Here is an 18,772-nt window from a genome sequence, read left to right on the forward strand (position 1 = left end):
TTGTCTGTATATTGTAGAGAGCTACCAACAGTCGGAATCAAATCCCTTGTACGTGCAAACATACTTGGCGAATAAAGCTGATTCTGATTCTGAATGGGCTCAAATGTCCACAGACGTACTTCAAAATCTTGTAAAAAGCCTTCTCAGAAAAATAGCTGTTGTTATAGCTGAAAATATCACATAGAGATCACTCTAAATGAAAAAAGCAAAGCTGTATGTATGTTAGAAACAGCTTGATCATGCAGTAGGGTGGAATATAAGACATAAAAAAGACAGATAGTTTGTGAACTGTCACACATTTATTGCATACAGGTCGAACAGCTGTGCACAGCATTACACAAAACCAATGGACACTTGTTTGCAGATTTTTTAGGTAGCAAAATAGCATTTTTATTTGAAAAAGTTGGTTTTTAACTGACTACATCATAAACACGAGGTTTGATGGTGGTTTTAAGACATGGTGCAGAAGAGATTTTGGTCCAAATGTCAAACCATAAGACATTTAATAACAGACAGACTTGCTATGATAAGCCAATGCGGTTACAAATTTAGCCTATTGCACTTTACAGAAACAATATTGAGTGGATTAATACTGAGAGAGCAGTTGATGGTTACACAGTGGTTCACCTTTCAAAATTAAAAGACTTGTTCAGCTACGTCTAGTTGTTACCTTTCTATTTCCCATCTCACACAGTAAAAAGAGCATAAAGCATCAGTACAACACTATTGCATTATTACATTTGTGCTGGAAGAGCCTCTGAGGCTTCTTTGATTTTCTCCATAACAGTCTGCAGCTGTTCACGGATCTTCTGAGTATAGGGATTGAGGAGGCTGGTGAGCTCCTGGATGCGACCCTCGAGGGAAGTGCGCAGCTGGTCAGCGGTCTCCTCCAACTGCACCTGCAGTTCTTTGGCCTGCACTTCCAGCTGCTGGCTCATGCCCTGAGTCTGGCTGTGCAGCATTTCGGTGATGGTGCCCAACTTCTGGCCGACACTCTCATGAGCCTGCTTTACAAAGGGTTCCACGTGGCCCCTCACAGTCTCTGCGCTCTGAGAGGCACGGGACTGCAGCTCGCTCACGTAGGTGGCCATAGTGCTGGAAAAAAGCAAAAATTAAGGAGTTAACTCTTTTATATAATGGTTTAGTTATTCAGCTATGTTAGTAGCTTGAAGACTTTGGGAAAATGTGCTAAGAAGTAAGTCTATGCTAAGTGCTACTAGATATCTGGTAGTTTATTGATATTTCTACCAATAAACAAGACGTCAGTATGTAAATGTTGATGTTATGGAAATTGAGGTTCTTGACATTCAATCCTACTCTCATTTTAACTTACTTGCGGATCTCCTCGGTGTCCTTGTTCAGACGTTTCTTCAGCTTGCGGGTGTAGGCATTGAGACGGGTCTTAACATCATCAGCGTTCTGCTCCATCATGGTCTTAAGCTCTTGGAAGTACTGTGTGGAACGCTCTCTTGCATCAACCATGTCATTCTGCAGCTTGCTGGTTAAAAGATCCATGTCCTGTTTCAGCTGACCTGTGGCATCTGTAGCATAGGGACCCAGCTTGCTCTCGAGACCCTGTCTGTAAGCAAGCAGCTCGGACATGGTGTCTGTGATCAGAGTGCTGTAGTTGAAAGTAAAAAAGGAAGGCCATGTTAAAGGAGATTGGGTGATAATTGTAGATAATTGTAGTTGTAGAGAACGTTATTTAAAAGAATTCTATGAGCATTCATTGTTAATGATATTGGGATATAGGGTTCATCTCGGAGGAAATGTCATATAAATATAAAGATGACTTGCAGTACAATTCATGATTCTTTGTGCTGACTTACTCAAGTTCCCTGCCGAGTTGGGAGCTTTTCATGGAATCCACTACACTATCAGTATTAGTGTTGAGGTCGGAGATGAACTGCCAGAATCGGTCAACCGATTCTTCCCATTTGGACTGGACCTCGTCAGCCTGGAACAAGGCACGAGCATGGCAGCCTGTAGGGAGAAAAAGAGTCGATACTTGAGAATCAAATGGTACCATTACAGTATGGTCTGTATGCATTATGTCAATGTATGGATAAATGTCAATGTCAAAAAACGATGACATAGAAAAACTGTTTGATTCACATCAGAACATTATACAGAGTGGTGGGATCAACTAGAATGTCTATATTTCATAGGTGAATTAGTACAGTTCTCAATCTAAACTGTACATACAAATAATGAGACCACTGGTTTAGTTTTCTCTTTTTTCTTATAAATGTGAGGCTTTAGCATCACATAGAATTTCTGATCCTAACTAAAACTTCTGCATGTTTTAATGTGATATTATTTGCTGAAATTAAAATACTGATTAAACATTTACATTTACATTTTCAGCATTTAGCAGACGCTTTTATCCAAAGCGACTTAAAGTACTGTAACAGTATACAGTCTAAGCAATTGAGGGTTAAGGGCCTTGCTCAAGGGCCCAACAGTGGCAACCTGGCAGTGGTGGGGCTTGAACCAGCAACCTTTGGATTTACCACCAGTACATTCACCACTAGGCTACAACTGCCCCTATAAACATATAGGGAAACATAAAATATTGTCTGAACAAAGGTTATGGCACGTCTAGCTTTTTTACCTAGTCTTAGTAATCAAATTAAACAGTGCACCACATTCTGCAAAATGAAGAACATCATATTCAGGTTTGTTTAATTATAAATCGTTAAAATCCAGTGGTGTATAAACCTTTCCATTACAATATGTATAGTTTAATTAACTACACATTGGGGTAAAAAAAATATAGCAGGGAAAACGAGGTTTTATTCTTACCAGAAATGACTGCCAGAGCAAGAACCACTACTACAGCCCTCATTTTGCTTGAAAAAATATATACCTGCAGAGAAAATAAAAATAAGTCAGCTGAATATATGACGAAAATGTAGCCAAAATAAACAAATATATTTTAACATATTTGTTTTACTATTTATGTAATCCAAAGTCTAAAACCTAATGCATTTTTATATATTTAAATGCCTGTATCTAATCTATATTGCATTATTTAAATTAGGTAAACTCTAAATAAATTTCGAAAACAATATATACTATATTATGTACAAGTATATACAATATATACTTAAATATTTACATAATTTACATAAAAAGAGAAAATAAACATAAGCTCCTGTTGAACATACTCACCTGAGGAGAGTCTGATTTGCTCTGTGTAGTGAGCTCAGGGTGCGCGCGTTTTTATCTCGTCCCGGCCGCGTGCACAATGCTTCTAGTCACGTGACCCTTTTGTTCTGCTGGTTACAGTCAGCAGCATGATCCGCCGCAAACATGTTGCGCAACTCCGTGCTTTTTCTGCTGAATCTCAAAGCTCATGGCATTCTTTATTCCTAGTTTTTTTTTTTTCCTGATTATCAGTGGATTACAGTGAAACATGAGTTATTTGTTTGTTATTTATAATGTAGGAGTGCACATAATAGAATTAAAAACTTTTTATGAGCTATTTTATTTGGTTCAATGCATAGATTAATTTTAGTGATTACATTCTTACCCACCATACAGTGGAAGGTATGTTTTATTATTAATTGATTTACAGTACAGTTCAGTGCATATATACATATTAATACATTTACATATATAATGTCTTTGGATTTTTCTTTACTGAACTTAAATACATATGAACAAAAAATATCTATGTGTAAGCATAAACAATAAATTGTTTATTTTGTGTGGCCAAACGTGTGCACCAGCTTTTGTGTTGGAAAGGTGCATTTTGTAAAGTGCAATAAAAACACAATCTGTGATTTGTTCATTCTCTTAAAGTACAAATGGTACCATTTACAAATTTGCCCATTCTTGCCCTATACAAGACTCAAGAGTCTGTGATCACTATTGTTGTGCAGATTTTAGTGGTTAAGGTACTGGATCAAAGATCAGAAGGTAAATGGTTTAAATCCCACCATCGTAGTGATGATGCTGGTGAGGAAAACGATGATGGTGATTATTATTATTAGGATAATAAGTAGTAATAGTTGCTGTTGTATGTAAATGCGGTTGTATTTTAGTATGTAACTAAATTTGTGTTTAACTAATAGATACAAAAAATTACTAAAAAATAACCCAATCAAAATGAAAATTGTATCATATGCTTTTACTTCGATATTGCACACCTGGATCAGTGTCCAAGTTTTGGACAACAGTCTAAAAGTAAGTGGATAACTCAATAATTGTACCCTTTACAAATTAATTAAAACAAGTACATTTAATTTACCAACACAATAATTATGGTAATTTTTGTAATTGTAATTTTAGTACCTAATAATTTCGTGATTTTATGAATGTGTATGCACATAATATAATATTGTTATTGTTGTTTATCTGTGTGTTGTCATATACTTTCACGTAATTAGAAATAAAATTTGAATATTTTAACTTTATTTATCTTAACTATTTAGGCAAATAGCAGTTAATATAAATGATAGCAATACATACCTATAGTTTACTATACTTATAATATACAATCTTGGAAATTTGCATGGTTGTGCAGACCTCATTTTACTTAGAATGCAAATACTTCAGCAGTATTGTTGTTGTAAACGTGTTTTTTAAATGATAGTAAATTACCTTTAAATAAATGTACCAGTCATCCTTCTTTCTTCTTGTTTTAACTATTTAGGATCAGACTGGCGCCTTCTAATAGCTCCTATTAGAAGATTATAGTGCACCCAGCACCCCCTGCCCAGCCCAACACATTATCGACCTCATTAACACGTTTTGGCGCAAATCGCCCATCAGTCTTTCTTTAGCCTTTCACAGTCAAAACAAATGATTTTGTTTTTATAGCTTAGTTTACAGTTGTAAACACGAGTGATTAACAACGTCAATTGTTTATTTTATCTACATGCGTTCTTTGCACCTGGCAGGTATAAAACCACTGGTTTCTGGTAGTTCGAACAGGATTTGATTTGACAATCCTCTTCTGGGTTCATTTCTGAGTCACCCAGTTACCAGGTGAACTCAACAAAACACACTGTTAATAAAGTATTATGAATTATAACAGAACTATGTATACAATTACTGACTGTAGTCCATCTGTTTCTCTACATACTTTTTTTTAACCTTCTTTAACCCTGTTCTTCAATGGTCAGGACCACCACCAAGTAGGTATTATTTAGGTGGTCGGTCATTCTCAGCACTGCAGTGACACTGACATGGTGGTGGTGTGTTAGTGTGTGTTGAGCTGGTATGGGTGGATAAGACACAGCTGCGCTGCTGAAGTTTATAAACATCTCACTGTAACTACTGGACTGAGAATAGTCCACCAACCAAAAATATATCCAGCCAACAGTGCCCCGTGGGCAGCGTCCTGTGACCACTGATGAAGGTCTAGAAGATGACCAATTCAAACAGCAGCAATAGATGAGCGATCGTCTCTGACTTGACATCTACAAGGTGGACCAACTAGGTAGGAGTGAGTGGACATGGTATTTAAAAACTCCAGCAATGCTGCTGTGCCTGATCCACTCATACCAGCACAACACACACTAACACACCACCACCATGTCATTGTCACTGCAGTGCTGAGAATGATCCACCACCCAAATAGTACCTGCTCTGTGGTGGTCCTGTGGGGGTCCTGACCATTGAAGAACAGGGTCAAAGCAGGCTAAAAAACTATGTACGGAAACAGATGGACTACAGTAAGTAATTGTTGAACTACAAAGTGTTTCTATATGGTAAGTGGAGCTGATAAAATGAACAGTGTGTGGTCTGATCGGTATGTATATATATATATATATATATATATATATATATATATATATATATATATATATATATATATATATATATATACTGTATATATGTACTGTAAATTTCAAAAGCAGAATAAATACATACAGTGTATCACAAAAGTGAGTACACCCCTCACATTTCTGCAGATATTTAAGTATATCTTTTCATGGGACAACACTGACAAAATGACACTTTGACACAATGAAAAGAAGTCTGTGTGCAGCTTATATAACAGTGTAAATTTATTCTTCCCTCAAAATAACTCAATATACAGCCATTAATGTCTAAACCACTGGCAACAAAAGTGAGTACACCCCTTAGTGAAAGTTCCTGAAGTGTCAATATTTTGTGTGGCCACTATTATTTCCCAGAACTGCCTTAACTCTCCTGGGCATGGAGTTTACCAGAGCTTCACAGGTTGCCACTGGAATGCTTTTCCACTCCTCCATGACGACATCACGGAGCTGGCGGATATTCGAGACTTTGCGCTCCTCCACCTTCCGCTTGAGGATGCCCCAAAGATGTTCTATTGGGTTTAGGTCTGGAGACATGCTTGGCCAGTCCATCACCTTTACCCTCAGCCTCTTCAATAAAGCAGTGGTCGTCTTAGAGGTGTGTTTGGGGTCATTATCATGCTGGAACACTGCCCTGCGACCCAGTTTCCAGAGGGAGGGGATCATGCTCTGCTTCAGTATTTCACAGTACATATTGGAGTTCATGTGTCCCTCAATGAAATGTAACTCCCCAACACCTGCTGCACTCATGCAGCCCCAGACCATGGCATTCCCACCACCATGCTTGACTGTAGGCATGACACACTTATCTTTGTACTCCTCACCTGATTGCCGCCACACATGCTTGAGACCATCTGAACCAAACAAATTAATCTTGGTCTCATCAGACCATAGGACATGGTTCCAGTAATCCATGTCCTTTGTTGACATGTCTTCAGCAAACTGTTTGCAGGCTTTCTTGTGTAGAGACTTCAGAAGAGGCTTCCTTCTGGGGTGAAAGCCACGCAGACCAATTTGATGTAGTGTGCGGCGTATGGTCTGAGCACTGACAGGCTGACCCCCCACCTTTTCAATCTTTGCAGCAATGCTGACAGCACTCCTGCGCCTATCTTTCAAAGACAGCAGTTGGATGTGATGCTGAGCACGTGCACTCAGCTTCTTTGGACGACCAACGCGAGGTCTGTTCTGAGTGGACCCTGCTCTTTTAAAACACTGGATGATCTTGGCCACTGTGCTGCAGCTCAGTTTCAGGGTGTTGGCAATCTTCTTGTAGCCTTGGCCATCTTCATGTAGCGCAACAATTCGTCTTTTAAGATCCTCAGAGAGTTCTTTGCCATGAGGTGCCATGTTGGAACTTTCAGTGACCAGTGTGAGAGAGTGTGAGAGCTGTACTACTAAATTGAACACACCTGCTCCCTATGCACACCTGAGACCTAGTAACACTAACAAGTCACATGACATTTTGGAGGGAAAATGACAGGCAGTGCTTAATTTGGACATTTAGGGGTGTAGTCTCTTAGGGGTGTACTCACTTTTGTTGCCAGTGGTTTAGACATTAATGGCTGTATATTGAGTTATTTTGAGGGAAGAATAAATTTACACTGTTATATAAGCTGCACACAGACTACTTTTCATTGTGTCAAAGTGTCATTTTGTCAGTGTTGTCCCATGAAAAGATATACTTAAATATCTGCAGAAATGTGAGGGGTGTACTCACTTTTGTGATACACTGTATGTATACACGATTATATGCATGTATGTACAATTTTTGCCCTATACAAGACTCAAGAGTCTATGATCGCCATTGCCCATTTGGGCAGTGGTATTTCACAGGTTAAGGTACTGGACCAGTGATCAGAAGGTAACTTAGTCTTATTTAAATCCCACCACTGCCAAGTTGCCAATGTTGTTCCACTGAGTAAGGCATTTAACCATCAGTTAAACTGTTCAACCATCAGCAACTTTATGCATGTCTTTGGGTGTTTGGGTGTCACTTTCACATTATTATGGTTCTTTATACAGTTCTACATTTTCCCTGCTCTTTGGCTTCTTGTTCCAACTTGTCTCGTACATCACACAACCTTACCCTTTGACTTCATTATCTCATGAAAACAAAACATGGCTTTGTAAGTCAAGATTCTGGTCAGATTACTGCTCTTGAATAGATAACATCCAACAAGACGCTGCATCTTCCCTGTACTCAGTCCATCACTAATCAAAATAAGCTCAGTAATGCCCTGATTAAAATGCTTCTCTTCAAATTCAGTGTTTTTCAATCTCTTCCTTCTCTCACACACATACAGTAATGAAAAAATTGGCTTAAACAGCTTAGCCATTTGGAGGTGTACTAGTCAGTAGGCTCTCAGTGCCAGTCCCAATCCCATATAACAATAGCGTTGCGTCAGGAAGGGCATCCAGAGTAAAAACAGTGCCAAGTCTGGTAGGCGGATCAGATTCACTGTGATGAGCCCTAAAAATATGTGCGCAAAAGAAAGACAAAAAATGTCTTTTTGACTTACTTACTTAAATAACTTAATTAAACTATAAATGTGAACAAAAAGTACATATCAATAAGGGTCTGTTTAAAAATTTAACTGACAGTAAGTAATAATCAAATATGTTATTTAAATATATTAATAATAATAATAAAAGTGTTTAATATTATTGCTGCAAAATAGTGCAAATTGCACATGGTCTTACTATTAAAGTCTGTTTGGGAAGAATTTACAAAGGTAAAAGTCCTCAGGGACCAATGTATTAATTCTAGGGCTGTCAAACGATTAAATTATTAAAAAATCTGTGTAAATGTTATAGAAAACAAGCATTTTTAAGTGAAATGTTACAATTAAAATGGTGAACACATTTTATGCTAAATGTACTTATGTTAAAAACTGCTGGGACAAGAGAAAACTGTAAGGGAGTTTTATTCACTCACATACTAGGCAGTAATACTATCCAGCAGAGACCCCTGATTTCGTATATATGTCAGATTGTAGGTTAGAATTTCTCCATCAGCAAACATTGTAGATCAGCGGTGCTTTAGGTGGGATAAGGCGTAGTTATTGTAACAGACTTTTCTGTGGTTGTATCGTGACAATGGTTTGATGGACGTTTCTACACGAAGTGAGTGTGTTTTGACCCTTTGGGGCTTCCATAGTTCATGGAATAGCATGCTTGGCTAACGCGATGACTCTAGCTGTCCGCTATTCGGTACCGTAACAGAAGAAGTTAATAAAGTGTTTTGCTCCCGACAACTTGTGAATATACCGTGTATTTATTTCTTTATTAAGCAAGTGCTACGACGCTACGACGCTCTGTTACATTTGAAAAACGCTGTCTTAATGAGAGATGTCGTGCACGGTCAAGTCTCAACATAAACTACGGATGACTCGCAGAGCCAAATAGAATTTGCGTTAACGGCACTATTTTTTTTAATCGCGTTAAATTGAGATGGCGTTAACGCGTTATTATCGCGTTAACTTCGACAGCCCTAATTAATTCATATGAAAAATTTATAGAAAAAGCTACAGAGCCACTACAAACACCTTTGTTTCCTAATATCTCCATTGTTCCTAATTGACAAGTGAAAAGTTCATAGCGCCACAGGTAATCATCCCTGGTCAAGTGCACTATGCAATACTGAATATTTGCTAAATACTTGTTTTATCTCATTGTAGTAATATGCACAGCTGACTCTATACAAAACCCTATATTTATTATATTTGACCACATTTGTGAAGTATTTGGAAGTTTAGTCTAATTCGAAAAGTTCAGCCTATGCACATCAAACATACTTTTTGTGCTATGCTGTGCAAGTGAGTAAACCTTATTACAATCCCTTCATGGTTTGTTCATCAATTTGTGAAGCTTAAAGAACAAGAGTGTTAAAGCATAATATATATACTAGAATATAGCAGGACTCTTTAGATCAACCTCTAGGACCACACTTGCATGAGTGGTTTTCAAACTTTTTATAGCAAGTAGCTTAGGCTTTGGCAGGCTGCAACTATGTTATGCATTTTTTATGGGTGTAGTCGAACTGGTCCTATTTAAATAGGCAAAGAGAAATCACCAGTTATGATCAATCCTAATTATTGGAGGAATTAGTGGGCCATACCACAAAATAAAAATATAGGGTGCCCAGGTGGCACAGCGGGATATTTCTCCCTTAGTTTGAATCTCAGCTCTGCTACTGGTCGCCTGGGCACCCCATAGCAGGGACAGCTCACAGTGCCTGCAGCAGACAAAATTGACCACCAGTCTGCTGGGTGAAAAGGGTGGACTAATAAGTGGGTGGGGTCTTTAAACGCTGTGTAAGGACCCTGGTATGCAGCCTAGGAGATAGGTGCATGATATCCGGCCTAACATGCAAATTCACCAAATTATGTGTGAAAAAGAAGGGGTTGAGGACCTGTGCGCCACAGTGGAAGACTATATATATATATACAGTATATGTATATATACTGTATATATATATATATACAGTGTATCACAAAAGTGAGTACACCCCTCACATTTCTGCAGATATTTAAGTATATCTTTTCATGGGACAACACTGACAAAATGACACTTTGACACAATGAAAAGTAGTCTGTGTGCAGCTTATATAACAGTGTAAATTTATTCTTCCCTCAAAATAACTCAATATACAGCCATTAATGTCTAAACCACCGGCAACAAAAGTGAGTACACCCCTTAGTGAAAGTTCCTGAAGTGTCAATATTTTGTGTGGCCACCATTATTTCCCAGAACTGCCTTAACTCTCCTGGGCATGGAGTTTACCAGAGCTTCACAGGTTGCCACTGGAATGCTTTTCCACTCCTCCATGACGACATCACGGAGCTGGCGGATATTCGAGACTTTGCGCTCCTCCACCTTCCGCTTGAGGATGCCCCAAAGATGTTCTATTGGGTTTAGGTCTGGAGACATGCTTGGCCAGTCCATCACCTTTACCCTCAGCCTCTTCAATAAAGCAGTGGTCGTCTTAGAGGTGTGTTTGGGGTCATTATCATGCTGGAACACTGCCCTGCGACCCAGTTTCCGGAGGGAGGGGATCATGCTCTGCTTCAGTATTTCACAGTACATATTGGAGTTCATGTGTCCCTCAATGAAATGTAACTCCCCAACACCTGCTGCACTCATGCAGCCCCAGACCATGGCATTCCCACCACCATGCTTGACTGTAGGCATGACACACTTATCTTTGTACTCCTCACCTGATTGCCGCCACACATGCTTGAGACCATCTGAACCAAACAAATTAATCTTGGTCTCATCAGACCATAGGACATGGTTCCAGTAATCCATGTCCTTTGTTGACATGTCTTCAGCAAACTGTTTGTGGGCTTTCTTGTGTAGAGACTTCAGAAGAGGCTTCCTTCTGGGGTGACAGCCATGCAGACCAATTTGATGTAGTGTGCGGCGTATGGTCTGAGCACTGACAGGCTGACCCCCCACCTTTTCAATCTCTGCAGCAATGCTGACAGCACTCCTGCGCCTATCTTTCAAAGACAGCAGTTGGATGTGACGCTGAGCACGTGCACTCAGCTTCTTTGGACGACCAACGCGAGGTCTTTTCTGAGTGGACCCTGCTCTTTTAAAACGCTGGATGATCTTGGCCACTGTGCTGCAGCTCACTTTCAGGGTGTTGGCAATCTTCTTGTAGCCTTGGCCATCTTCATGTAGCGCAACAATTCGTCTTTTAAGATCCTCAGAGAGTTCTTTGCCATGAGGTGCCATGTTGGAACTTTCAGTGACCAGTATGAGAGAGTGTGAGAGCTGTACTACTAAATTGAACACACCTGCTCCCTATGCACACCTGAGACCTAGTAACACTAACAAATCACATGACATTTTGGAGGGAAAATGACAAGCAGTGCTCAATTTGGACATTTAGGGGTGTAGTCTCTTAGGGGTGTACTCACTTTTGTTGCCAGTGGTTTAGACATTAATGGCTGTATATTGAGTTATTTTGAGGGAAGAATAAATTTACACTGTTATATAAGCTGCACACAGACTACTTTTCATTGTGTCAAAGTGTCATTTTGTCAGTGTTGTCCCATGAAAAGATATACTTAAATATCTGCAGAAATGTGAGGGGTGTACTCACTTTTGTGATACACTGTATATATATAACATACTGCCTGGCCAAAAAAAAGGCTACACACTCTAATATTTGGTTGGACCACCTTTAGCTTTGATTACGGCATGCATTCGCTGTGGCATCGTTTCCACAAGCTTCTGCAATGTCACAACATTTATTTCTGTCCAGAGTTGCATAAATTTTTCCCCAAGATCTTGTATTGATGATGGGAGATTTGGACCACTGCGCAAAGTCTTCTCCAGCACATCCCAAAGATTCTCAATGGGGTTCAGGTCTGGACTCTGTGGTGGCCAATCCATGTGTGAAAATGATGTCTCTTTCACAATTTGAGCCCGATGAATCCTGGCATTGTCATCTTGGAATATGCCCGTGCCATCAAGGAAGAAAAAATCCATTGATGGAATAACCTGGTGGTTCAGTATATTCAGGTAGTCAGCTGACCTCATTCTTTGGGCACAAAACGTTGCTGAACCTAGACCTGACCAACTGCAGCAACCCCAGATCATAGAACTGCCCCCACAGGCTTATACGGTAGCACTAGACATGATGGGTGCATCACTTCAGCCGCCTCACTTCTTACCCTGATGCGCCCATCACTCTGGAACAGGGTAAATCTGGACTCATCAGTCCACATGACCTTCTTCCATTGCTCCAGAGTACAATCTTTATGCTCCCTAGCAAAATGAAGCCGGTTTTTGCCGGTTAGCCTCACTGACAAGTAGTTTTCTTAAGGCCACACAGCTGTTTAGTCCCAATCCCTTGAGTTCCCTTCGCATTGTGCGTGTGGAAATGCTCTTACTTTCACTATTAAACATATCCCTGAGTTCCACTGTAGTTTTTCTATGATTTGATTTCACCAAACGTTTAAGTGATCGCCAATCACGATCATTCAAGATTTTTTTGCGTCCACATTCCTTTCTCGAAGATGATGCTTCCCCTCTGTCCTTCCACTTTTTAATAATGCGTTGGACAGTTCTTAACCCGATTTTAGTAGTTTCAGCAATGTCCTTAGATGTTTTCTCTGCTTGATGCATGCCAATAATTTGACCCTTCTGAAACAGATTAACATCTTTTCTACGACCACAGGATGTGTCTTTCAATATGGCTGTTTAACAAATGAGAAGTTACTCACTGCATCAGTTAGGGTTAAATAACTTGTTGCCAGCTGAAACATAATCACCCATGCAGTAATTATCCAATGAGAGGCTCTTACCTTTTTGCTTAATTAAATCTAGGTGGTGACCTTTTTTTTAGCCAGGCAGTGTATATATATATATATACAGTGTATCACAAAAGTGAGTACACCCCTCACATTTCTGCAGATATTTAAGTATATCTTTTCATGGGACAACACTGACAAAATGACACTTTGACACAATGAAAAGTAGTCTGTGTGCAGCTTATATAACAGTGTAAATTTATTCTTCCCTCAAAATAACTCAATATACAGTCATTAATGTCTAAACCACCGGCAACAAAAGTGAGTACACCCATAAGAGACTACACCCCTAAATGTCCAAATTGAGCACTGCTTGTCATTTTCCCTCCAAAATGTCATGTGACTCGTTAGTGTTACTAGGTCTCGGGTGTGCATAGGGAGCAGGTGTGTTCAATTTAGTAGTACAGCTCTCACACTCTCTCATACTGGTCACTGAAAGTTCCAACATGGCACCTCATGGCAAAGAACTCTCTGAGGATCTTAAAAGACGAATTGTTGCGCTACATGAAGATGGCCAAGGCTACAAGAAGATTGCCAACACCCTGAAACTGAGCTGCAGCACAGTGGCCAAGATCATCCAGCGTTTTAAAAGAGCAGGGTCCACTCAGAACAGACCTCGTGTTGCTCGTCCAAAGAAGCTGAGTGCACGTGCTCAGCGTCACATCCAACTGCTGTCTTTGAAAGATAGGCGCAGGAGTGCTGTCAGCATTGCTGCAGAGATTGAAAAGGTGGGGGGTCAGCCTGTCAGTGCTCAGACCATACGCCGCACACTACATCAAATTGGTCTGCATGGCTGTCACCCCAGAAGGAAGCCTCTTCTGAAGTCTCTACACAAGAAAGCCCGCAAACAATTTGCTGAAGACATGTCAACAAAGGGCATGGATTACTGGAACCATGTCCTATGGTCTGATGAGACCAAGATTAATTTGTTTGGTTCAGATGGTCTCAAGCATGTGTGGCGGCAATCAGGTGAGGAGTACAAAGATAAGTGTGTCATGCCTACAGTCAAGCATGGTGGTGGGAATGCCATGGTCTGGGGCTGCATGAGTGCAGCAGGTGTTGGGGAGTTACATTTCATTGAGGGACACATGAACTCCAATATGTACTGTGAAATACTGAAGCAGAGCATGATCCCCTCCCTCCGGAAACTGGGTCGCAGGGCAGTGTTCCAGCATGATAATGACCCCAAACACACCTCTAAGACGACCACTGCTTTATTGAAGAGGCTGAGGGTAAAGGTGATGGACTGGCCAAGCATGTCTCCAGACCTAAACCCAATAGAACATCTTTGGGGCATCCTCAAGTGGAAGGTGGAGGAGCGCAAAGTCTCGAATATCCGCCAGCTCCGTGATGTCGTCATGGAGGAGTGGAAAAGCATTCCAGTGGCAACCTGTGAAGCTCTGGTAAACTCCATGCCCAGGAGAGTTAAGGCAGTTCTGGAAAATAATGGTGGCCACACAAAATATTGACACTTCAGGAACTTTCACTAAGGGGTGTACTCACTTTTGTTGCCGGTGGTTTAGACATTAATGGCTGTATATTGAGTTATTTTGAGGGAAGAATAAATTTACACTGTTATATAAGCTGCACACAGACTACTTTTCATTGTGTCAAAGTGTCATTTTGTCAGTGTTGTCCCATGAAAAGATATACTTAAATATCTGCAGAAATGTGAGGGGTGTACTCACTTTTGTGATACACTGTATATGTACTGTATATATATACAGTATATATATATATATATATATATATATATATATATATATATATATATTAGGGCTGTCGAAGTTAACGCGATAATAACGCATTAACGCGACCTCAATTTAACGCGATTAAAAAAAATAGTGCCGTTAACGCAGATTCTAGTTCATGTTGACACTTGACTGGTAGAACAAACATTTTAATGTCGGACTTGCCACCGTTTTTCATTTGCGGTTTGTTAACATAATGTAACCGATCGTCGTAGTGATGTACTTGCTTAATAAAGAAATAAATACACGCTATATTCACAAGTTGTCGGGAGCAGAACACTTTATTACACTTAATTAACTTCTTCTTCTGTACCGAATACCGGAAAGCTGAGTCAAGCACGTTAGTTCATGAACTATGGAAGCCCCAAAGGGTCAAAACACACTCACTTCGTGTAGAAACGTCCATCAAACCATTGTCACGATACAACCACAGAAAAGTCTGTTACAATAACTACGCCTTATCCCATCTAAAGCACCGCTGATCTACAGTGTTTGCTGATGGAGAAATTCTAACCTACAATCTGACATTTACTGCCTAATATGTGAGTGAATAAACTCCCTTACAGTTTTCTCTTGTCCCAGCAGTTTTTAACATCAGTACATTTAGCATAAAATGTGTTCACCATTTTAATTGTAACATTTCACTTAAAAATCCTTGTTTTCTATAACATTTACACAGATTTTTTTTAATGCGATTAATCGCGATTAACTATATGAAATTCTGAGATTAATCGTGATTAAAAATTTTAATCGTTTGACAGCCCTAATATATATATATATATATATATATATATATATATATATATATATATAGCCATATAGTATTTTATATGTATATAAAACTTGTATGAAATCTATGAAAGAAAATTTTTTGAGTTATGGACTCACATAAAAAACATGTTTATTACAAGTAAATAAAGAATTCTGACCCCAGCTGTACACTGCAGATTAACCCAAGTACTACAGTATATAAATATAATTTTTTTTTTTTTATAAACAGTGTAGTTATGGGGCTCTTTTGGGTGATCAATTTTAAATTACCAAGCTGATTTAATGCCTGAATGAGGTTAAAGGCTGTTGCTCTTTTGGTTTGCAACACTTCCCATTCCAGAAGCACCTCACAAAAGCAAAGCAAAGTTGCAGCATAGTGCCAGTGGGGTAATCACAGGATTAGTCATGAAGTGTGAAAAACATGTCAAAGCACAAAACAATGAGTTTCACATTTGTTATCAAAATAGTGTGTCTGAGGGAGAAAAGGTGCTTCATTACAACTGCGACTCCTACTTTCTGATCCGAGGCACCTTCAACACAGTTCATATTCAGTATTAATAAAACATTTTGTATGAATCCTTAAGGTTATTTAAAAGTCATTTAGCATGAAACACATGGACCCCAAAGTTGCAGAAAAAAATCACAGTTAAATGTGAGGAGGACTGTACACAAATAAGTTGCTTCAGCATTTAAAGGGCAAGTTCATACAGTAAAACATAAAAGGCTGTGTAAAGCTAATATGTTGTATCATGTTGATAGAGTATAAATTGAATGTATGGAGAATATGTGATAGATGGGTGAACCATATATCCTGTACGGTGAAATTAGACCCTTGCTTTTTTTATGTTTTTTTTACAAAAAAGCAGCAGAGCTCATGCAGTTATAGAAGAATGCCATATATATATATATATATATACATATATATATATATATATATATACTGTATATATGTATATGTGTACATTACAGTGAAATGCTTTTTTCAGCTCCCAGCTTGTTTGGAAGCTGGGGTCACAGCGCAGGGTCAGCCATTGTACTCAAGGACCCAACAGTGGCTTCAAAGCAGAGCCAGAATTTGAACCAACAATCTTTTGATTGACAGCCCAAAGCTCCTTCCACTAGGCTACCACTGTTCCATTACCTAGTTATGCTCACAGATACAGTGTATCACAATAGTGAGTACACCCCTCACATTTCTGCAAATATTTCATTATATCTTTTCATGGGACAACACTATAGACATGAAACTTGGATATAACTTAGAGTAGTCAGTGTACAACTTGAATAGCAGTGTAGATTTACTGTCTTCTGAAAATAACTCAACACACAGCCATTAATGTCTAAATGGCTGGCAACATAAGTGAGTACACCCCACAGTGAACATGTCCAAATTGTGCCCAAAGTGTCAATATTTTGTGTGACCACCATTATTATCCAGCACTGCCTTTACCCTCCTGGGCATGGAATTCACCAGAGCTGCACAGGTTGCTACTGGAATCCTCTTCCACTCCTCCATGATGACATCACGGAGCTGGTGGATGTTAGACACCTTGAACTCCTCCACCTTCCACTTGAGGATGCGCCACAGGTGCTCAATTGGGTTTAGTCCATCACCTTTACCTTCAGCTTCCTCAGCAAGGCAGTTGTCATCTTGGAGGTTGTTTTTGGGGTCGTTATCCTGTTGGAAAACTGCCATGAGGCCCAGTTTTTGAAGGGAGGGGATCATGCTCTGTTTCAGAATGTCACAGTACATGTTGAAATTCATGTTTCCCTCACTGAACTGCAGCTCCCCAGTGCCAGCAACACTCATGCAGCCCAAGACCATGATGCTACCACCACCATGCTTGACTGTAGGCAAGATACAGTTGTCTTGGTACTTCTCACCAGGGCGCCGCCACACATGCTGGACACCATCTGAGCCAAACAAGTTTATCTTGGTCTCGTCAGACCACAGGGCATTCCAGTAATCCATGTTCTTGGACTGCTTGTTTTCAGCAAACTGTTTGCTGGCTTTCTTGTGCATCAGCTTCCTTCTGGGATGACGACCATGCAGACCGAGTTGATGCAGTGTGCGGCGTATGGTCTGAGCACTGACAGGCTGACCTCCCACGTCTTCAACCTCTGCAGCAATGCTGGCAGCACTCATGTGTCTATTTTTTAAAGCCAACCTCTGGATATGATGCCGAACACGTGGACTCAACTTCTTTGGTCGACCCTGGCGAAGCCTGTTCCGAGTGGAACCTGTCCTGGAAAACCGCTGTATGACCTTGGCCACCATGCTGTAGCTCAGTTTCAGGGTGTTAGCAATCTTCTTATAGCCCAGGCCATCTTTGTGGAGAGCAACAATTCTATTTCTCACATCCTCAGAGAGTTCTTTGCCATGAGGTGCCATGTTGAATATCCAGTGGCCAGTATGAGAGTATTGTACCCAAAACACCAAATTTAACAGCCCTGCTCCCCATTTACACCTGGGACCTTGACACATGACACCAGGGAGGGACAACGACACATTTGGGCACAATTTGGACATGTTCACTGTGGGGTGTACTCACTTATGTTGCCAGCTATTTAGACATTAATGGCTGTGTGTTGAGTTATTTTCAGAAGACAGTAAATCTACACTGCTATACAAGCTGTACACTGACTACTCTAAGTTATATCCAAGTTTCATGTCTATAGTGTTATCCCATGAAAAGATATAATGAAATATTTGCAGAAATGTGAGGGGTGTACTCACTTTTGTGATACACTGTACTTTTAAATCCAATCCTTTAAAGTCCGTTTTTTAAAGATGTCATCACTTTTTAAGCATGTTCAAGCATATTAATTATAATTATAATTTCTTGTAGGTGATGAACTGCTAATGTGATTATTAAGTAGAAAATGTTGGTTGGGCCGCTCAGGTGGCGCAGCGGTAAAACACACGCTGAACACTGGGGCACAGCCGGCTGGGCTGAGCAGCCACGTGAACAACGATTGGCCTGTTGTTCAGATAGGAGTGGGATATTAAAGCTGGATAGGGACTCTCTCATAACTAATGCAATTACGACCTCTGCTGGCTGATTGATGGCGCCTGCACGAAGATGAGAAAAGAGTGCTGTCAGGGTGTGTCTCTCCATACACAGTGCTGATCCGC

The 18,772-nt window shown here is 39.9% G+C and overlaps 1 protein-coding gene across 1 annotated transcript; it reads right to left on the reverse strand.

Annotated features, from left to right (window-relative positions):
• Window positions 1–279: 279 nt before the first annotated feature.
• apoeb (apolipoprotein Eb) lies at window positions 280–3,204 on the reverse strand. Its single transcript, XM_062990993.1, has 5 exons — window positions 3,175–3,204; window positions 2,806–2,869; window positions 1,830–1,983; window positions 1,334–1,621; window positions 280–1,095 (listed from the first exon to the last, which is right to left on the reverse strand). The coding sequence occupies exons 2-5, from the start codon at window positions 2,846–2,848 to the stop codon at window positions 735–737; spliced, it is 846 nt and encodes a 281-aa protein (XP_062847063.1). The 5' UTR covers window positions 2,849–2,869; window positions 3,175–3,204; the 3' UTR covers window positions 280–734.
• Between the last annotated feature and the right edge of the window lie 15,568 nt (window positions 3,205–18,772).

The sequence above is a fragment of the Trichomycterus rosablanca genome, chromosome 3 (assembly GCF_030014385.1).
Source record: "Trichomycterus rosablanca isolate fTriRos1 chromosome 3, fTriRos1.hap1, whole genome shotgun sequence".
Classification (NCBI taxonomy): Eukaryota; Metazoa; Chordata; class Actinopteri; order Siluriformes; family Trichomycteridae; genus Trichomycterus; species Trichomycterus rosablanca.

What these genes read in the sequence shown, in the direction of transcription:
- apoeb (XM_062990993.1), bottom strand. Translation starts at nt 2,848, where the DNA reads ATGAGGGCTGTAGTAGTGGTTCTTGCTCTGGCAGTCATTTCTG. An exon ending in TGCTCTGGCAGTCATTTCTG is followed by an intron (nt 1,984 to 2,805) that starts GTAAGAATAAAA and finishes TTCTCCCTACAG; the next exon opens with GCTGCCATGCTCGTGCCTTG. An exon ending in GACACCGAGGAGATCCGCAA is followed by an intron (nt 1,096 to 1,333) that starts GTAAGTTAAAAT and finishes GCTTTTTTCCAG; the next exon opens with CACTATGGCCACCTACGTGA.